The 6,792-nt window shown below is 36.0% G+C and overlaps 1 protein-coding gene across 1 annotated transcript; it reads right to left on the bottom strand.

Annotated features, from left to right (window-relative positions):
* Positions 1-764: 764 nt before the first annotated feature.
* Positions 765-3,185, bottom strand: LOC117638276 (F-box/LRR-repeat protein At3g26922-like; the record flags this gene model as incomplete). Its single annotated transcript, XM_034373416.1, has 3 exons — positions 765-1,073; positions 2,007-2,150; positions 2,241-3,185. Coding segments are annotated over 3 exons (1,398 nt in total), but the record flags the coding sequence as incomplete, so codon positions are not given.
* Between the last annotated feature and the right edge of the window lie 3,607 nt (positions 3,186-6,792).

Raw genomic sequence — 6,792 nt, forward strand, 5'->3', positions numbered from 1 at the left:
TTTTTTTTATTTCTCTTTAATGCAGAATATTTATATTAAAAATTGAATAACCAACTCCCCAAAAAATAGGAGCCACTCAACCCACTTAAACATTTTCATTGGTTTAGACCCCCACCTTTTTCCAAACTTCCCCCCACGTTCCAATTTTGTGATTTTTTTTTATTCCAACAACTGCAACTCCCTAATGTTTTTAAAAATGCATTGCCTGAGAAAATATCAGAAATTTTGGATCAATCGACTAGTAAAGAGATCTCAATGCATGAATACTGAAAACTTGATTTGTGTTCATATTTTAATACATCAAAACATGAATTTCACCAAATTGTACATATACATACAGAACATAGAGAATTTGCTGAAATCCGGACATTGCATTTAGACCCGTTTAAAGGGAAGGGAAACCAAAAAAAACAAAAACAAAAACAAAAACAAAAAAGAAGAATTATTTATTGTTTGTGACCACACCCTCTGAACCATTCTTACATTCATATGCAGAAGGCCCAACTAAAGCTTGGGAGTTGGGAAGGATAAGAGCAGCTAGGAATTTTTGCAAGCTTAATGGAAGATAGAATTTGTAAAAAGTGGACAGAAAACTAAACCAGCAAGGCAGACAGCATGCAGTGGTCAGAAGAAGTTAAAAAATTAAAGACTGGTAGTCCACTAATAAACGTTAAAATCCATAAGATCTGCAGCAGTTTATAACTAGTTTAAAATCCATTAAAATCTCAATTGAATACTTACGCACTGCGCTAGCTTCCTACTTCCTACAGGCACACAAATTCTATTCCTTTGGGCACCCTTCTTTTAAAGTACTTCCTAGCGCGATCTCTTACAGTTTCTTGCCACTTCAGTATTTGGTCTTTCATTATTCTGTAGTTGAGGCTCTGTAGAAGCCTGGTCTGGACAGGATTAACAACAATTTTCTCCAGATTTACAGCAGTCTTTGTCAAGTAACGAACCAGCGCAAAATCACTTGTGCGACCAACATACCCTACCATTTCCACAACCTTGAGGAAATTATGGGAGAATTTCGGGGCTCTGGCAAAACTTTTCAGCGGACCTTTGTAGTACATCTGCATCAAACCAAAAACTTTTTAGTCTATGTAACAAGAACCAAGACTATAACAAATAGAAGTGAGAAATTCTCTCAGAATATGAAACAATACAGATGGGCTCAGAACAATCTAACCATATAGATATTAAAAACATTGAAACTCATAAATATTTATCTCAATGGACAGTTAAACCAACTTCTATTTGGCATTGATGTTACATCAAAATCTTCCATATCTTCAATGAAGTCAAGGTTGCTATTAGGATCCTCTTTTTTCTTCTTCAGCATTGGTAATGGAGTGAATAGAAGAAAAAGATTGTATTCTCCCTAATTTAAATTTATTCTCTCAGCAAAAGTGAAGGACAGCAGGGGCGGGCTTCAAAAATTTCTTCATAAAATGGCAATAAGGAGTATTGAACCCATGACCAAGTAAACAACTTCACCAGAAAATACCACTACGGTATGCATGTCTTCATTATAAATATTTGTGTTCATTAGTTTTATTGGTTTGTGGCATCAATTCATGGTATTTGATTTTTGTCAAAATTCACGGTATTTTTATATATAGTATTTTCATGTTAAAAGATATAAGAGTCCCAGTTTAAGTTTCGCACAGGGTCCTCAAATTCTAGGAGATATGAAGTATGTACATAGCTCATTAGTGGAATATACTAGATTATTTAAATGGGAGTCGAATCCTATTTAAAACTTTATTATAGAAAACCCAGCCTCTTTTAAATAAAAATATTTCCCACCAAAAGTAAAATCAACTACACAAAAAATAAAAATAAAAATAAAAATAAAAATAAAAATAAAAATTTATATATAGTTTAATAAAGTCATAAAAGATCCAACAAACAGCATGCACTATATCGAAAGTCCAAATCCATCAGCCAATCACATAAAAAAAAATTACTAAGAATAATTTCTTAATCTAAGAATATACACATACCTGCAACACAAGTTTGTGCAAGTAAGGGCATGCCTGAAGGAAGTAAGTTAGGTTAACAAGAGCGAAAGCATCATCTCCCTCAAATATTAAACCCAAATGCCTGAGATTTGGCATTGTAGGAAATATACGATCGCACCTGAACAACTGAAGACAAAGAAAAGTAACATAATCCAAAAACCATATATTTTAAAAGAAACGAAAACTAACACAAAATAATAACATAATACTAACCACATTGTAAGTCAACTTGAGAGTCTCTAGCTGAGAAAGACAGTATGAAAGTTGGGTGAAGACAACCTCAAAGAAAAGATTGTTGGACTCACAAATTGATACGTCAACAAGACGAGGTACATTCCTGATAAGCAAGTTTATAATTGTATGTCCAGCATAAGTAAATGAAACAAGGTTTGCATCACGAATCTCAATGCTCTCCATCATGAAACATTCCCGGATCTCTAAGTACTTCAAGGCAATTGATGTACCGACAACTCTTAGACGAGACACATATCGGGAATTATAGACTGATAATCGTTCAAGAACTGGACAATTAGACAAGAAGTACTGGAGAACTTCTTCTGCAACATCAACATTTTTGAAACAAAGATCTTTGAGGGACTTAAAGCCAGTGTACATGCAAGGGTCTAGATTTGGAACCTCAAATGCAGACCTTTGTTTGAAACCAAAAACTTGGTGGGGAAACAAAGTATAGCTCTGGTGAAAACCATATTCTAGGAAGTCAATGTCAAGCATTTGAACTCCCTTTTTCATTGCAAATCGGATCCATTTATCAATGGAACTTGAAGAACGTTTATCGAGATGAAAGCTAACTCTGAATTGTTCGACTTTAGGGCCTCTGTGTTGTTCCACCACGCTATTGACCCAATTGACATACCTGAGGTTTGCCAACTCTTGGGCTTGTCCTCCTGGTGGCCTGGCCGTACGGCATAAAGTGTCCTCATCATCAAAGTTGAGATTCATAGTAGACGTCCACAGATACTGCCATTGCCTAGAAAGGATACTAGTTGATGCTGCTTCCTTTAGTGGCAAGAGAGACAATATAGTGACAAGAATTTCATGGGGTAAATAACTGATTCGGTCCACCAAGTTGTCATGAGTAGTTTTCCTTCTCTTTCTCAAGTTGTAACGACCCTTCACCAAAGAAAAAAGATATAGCAATTTTCACAAGAAAAGTTGAGCAGGACTAGGATTAAATACCAGGCAAGATAACCCATTCTCTTACCATTGGGTTTGAATGAGGAAAATAACCAATAATTTTTTAATTTACATACACCAATTCTCCTATTTAGATTCATAAACAAAGAAATTTATAAATTTCATTTGAAAAAAAAAAAAAAACTTAGAATTTTATCATAATAAATTTTAAATTTCAATTTCATCTAAATACTTTTCATTTCTAGAATTCTAATAGAGTGAGAGACTTGGAAAGAAAACCACCACCACCTCAATGTACTACCACCACCTTGTCATGGTCATCACGACCACTGCCCCAGCACTATTACTAGCGCCATCACCTCATCCCGTCAACATCACTGCCACAACCAACTCCATCCCTTTGTACCACCACCTTACCACTAACTAGAAACCCCACCACCAACATTAGACATGATGGCACTGTCAACAAGTACAATTAATGTATCTACCCACCACAACTACTCATTTATAGATTGAGGCCACTAAAAAGATAATCATGTAAGCTCCATTATACTTTTAGATTAACCAAACAACCATCTTCACAAATTTAAGATCATTAAATCCAATCATTTTAGAATTTCTTAGTATTCCTAAATTTCCTCATCCAAATGCATAATAAATTGTTAATTTTTATTCCCAAAATGAAGAACAATAATGTTTACAACAAAGACAAAAAAGGATATCATGTTGATGATTTTACCTCTCTCGATTCGACCATTTTGAATGAGAAATAGGTAAAGACTGATTTACGAGGAAGACGATGTGATCTAGGCAAGCCTCAAACTCCTCATTCACGCCTCCGTCTAGCACTAGTTTGGTTCGCCAACAGGTTCCAAGGCCTAGACCGCCTCTTAACTTGATTCGTTTTGGCTAGGGCACCCAAATCAGCTATATATTTTATACGGGTTTTCTGTAATGGTAAATCTAATGGAAAATGCATGTATCATCATTAATGCAAAAGGCTTTTTATTACAAATAGTTCCTAAGGTTTACAAAATTCTCATGAGTCGTCCTTAAGGTTTTGTTTTGTGACATTAATACTCTTTAACGTTACCCTTTGCATATCAAAATTGTCCCTGCCGTTAGAAATTCAATTAAGTGGCTGATGTGGAAGATAAGTGGAGCTCACATGTCCAATGACATCATGACACATGGAATTAGATAAATAAATAAATATTTTAAAAAGTTTAAATTGAAAATCAATTATAAAAAATTATAAAACTAAATTAAAAATTAAAAAGCCATATTTTTTTAGAAGTTGCAGGGTCCCATCCTCTCCTCCACTCCCTCTCTCCCCCTTCCCCCCCCCAAATCTCTCTCCCCCATCTGCCCCCTCTCCACCCACTGCCCCTATCTCTCCTTCTCTGTCTATTTTTTTTTCCCCTTGCCCACAACCCGACCCATCCCCACCTGCAACCCACACCCAACCCTACCCTCTCCCTTTGTTTTTTTTATCTCACCCTCTACTCTCCCTCTCTCCCCTATGTGCTCTCCATCTCCATCTTCTTCTTTTTTTTTATCACCCACGACCTGACCACTCCCATCCCCACCCACAACCCATGCCCCCGCCATAGCCCCAGCAGCAACCTACCATCTCACTCTCCTAAGGGCGGAACCATGAATTTTTCAAGGGTAAACTGCCGAATATCCCCTAAACTATCACACTTGTCAAAATCTCCACCCTGAATTAATTTTTCAGTTAATTTAGCCATTATATTATATTTATTGGCCAATTTCGCCCCTGCTGTTAGCTTTTCACAATTCCATCCAAATGTCCATCAAAAACACCACATGAATGGCACGTGCGGCTATTGTTGAGGGTAATCTCGTCACACAAACCCATATCACCTCCTTCCAATCTCTCTCTCTTTCATATCTCTCTCTCTCTCTCTCTCTCTCTCTCTCTCTCTCTCTCTCCCTCTCTCTCTCTCCCCACCTACATAGAGGCCAAATTCACAAAGCACAAGAACCTAGCAACAGCCTAGGTATGTGCTGAAACTCTCTCCTTTTCTCTCACTTCAATTCCTGAAGAATCTAGTGTTTCTTCCATTTCAAATCTCACACTTTTCCAATCACATAAAAAAAGTTGTTGCTGAAATTGTTGATTCGAAACCCTAGGTTTGCTCCATAATAGAGTCTTAGCTGCTGGAAATTTGGGGTGAATGAATTTTGTATAGTTCGAGCTGTTTTCATCAGGCCATCTGCACCTAAAAAAAAATGAATATTTTTTTATGAGTTTCTAAAAGGATGATGATGATGGAGACAGATTAGATCAAAACAAGGAGGGTGTAGCTGTTAAGTACATGATGGGATTCTTCTGCTTTCTTTTGCTGTTTGTTTTTCACTTCCACCTACTCCTAAGTTTGGCCTCACTTCACCTCACCTACAACAAGAACAAAGCTAGAGTGATGATGATGAGGTGAGGCTGTTGTTGGCTTTCAAACAATCTTCTGTTCAATCTTATCCCCAAAATCTCACAGCCTACACTTTCCAACTCTCACAGCCTTGCCGATTCTCCAAAATCTCTATCTGCAAGGCAATTCATTCTCTGCTACTGATCACTCTGTCTCCAACATAACCTCATGTAGACTTGAGACTGTGGACTTGTCTTCCAACAACATTGCTTTGGTTCTTCTCTGCTTTAGCTTGACCTCTCCAAAATACAGGTCCGAAGAAGTAGAGAAAAAAAAATCAATTTTTAATTCAACAATGAAGCATGTGCCTCACATGTGACTTTTTAAACAAAGATTTGGATGGAAATTGCCAAATGCTAATGGCATGGGCTAAATTGGCCAATAAATTTAATACGAGAGCTAAATTGGATGAAAAATTAATTCATGGTGGAGATTTCGACAAGCGTGATAGTTCATGGGGGTATTCGGTAGTTTACCCATTTTTCAATGGGTGGGCTAGCTAAAGTTATTAGCTTAAAATCCATGCCCCCCTTTTTTTTTTTTTTTTTTTTTTAACATATAATTTCTATAGTCTTTTTAGAAATAAAAGTAAACATTAAATCATATAAACCACGTTAGTTCATAACTTCATTGACTAATTTCCAATAAGCATTATCATAAAACAAATACATATGAAATGTACGGATTTTTGTAGAAATGTCACCTGACACACATGGGATGGGGCTGTGACGAGGGAATGGGGAATGGATTTCAAGGGGACAAGTTGGTTGGAGCTGCCGGTGGCACACCAGGAATGGGGGAATCTAATTTTTTTTTCTTTTTCAATTTTAAAAGATATACAATTTTTGTTATAATGATTTTTCCATTTTTAAAAATAGAAAGACTAAAATACCCTTAAAATAGATGGAAAATTGGATGGTATTAAAGTCAGATGACAAATCATGAATTTTGAAAAATAAAGGTGACATTTCTTTTAAATTTTTCTTTAAGATGACAAATTAAAACTAAGATATAAGTTCAGGTGAATTTCTACAAAAATCCCTTAAAAATAACCGAAAAACACATTATCAAAATGGAAATATATTCAACATAATTGAAAGTGTACCTATTTTAATGTGCATTTTTATTGCTTGCCTGCAACTAAATTCATGAAGAATTAG

This window comes from Prunus dulcis, chromosome 8 (assembly GCF_902201215.1).
Source record: "Prunus dulcis chromosome 8, ALMONDv2, whole genome shotgun sequence".
Classification (NCBI taxonomy): Eukaryota; Viridiplantae; Streptophyta; class Magnoliopsida; order Rosales; family Rosaceae; genus Prunus; species Prunus dulcis.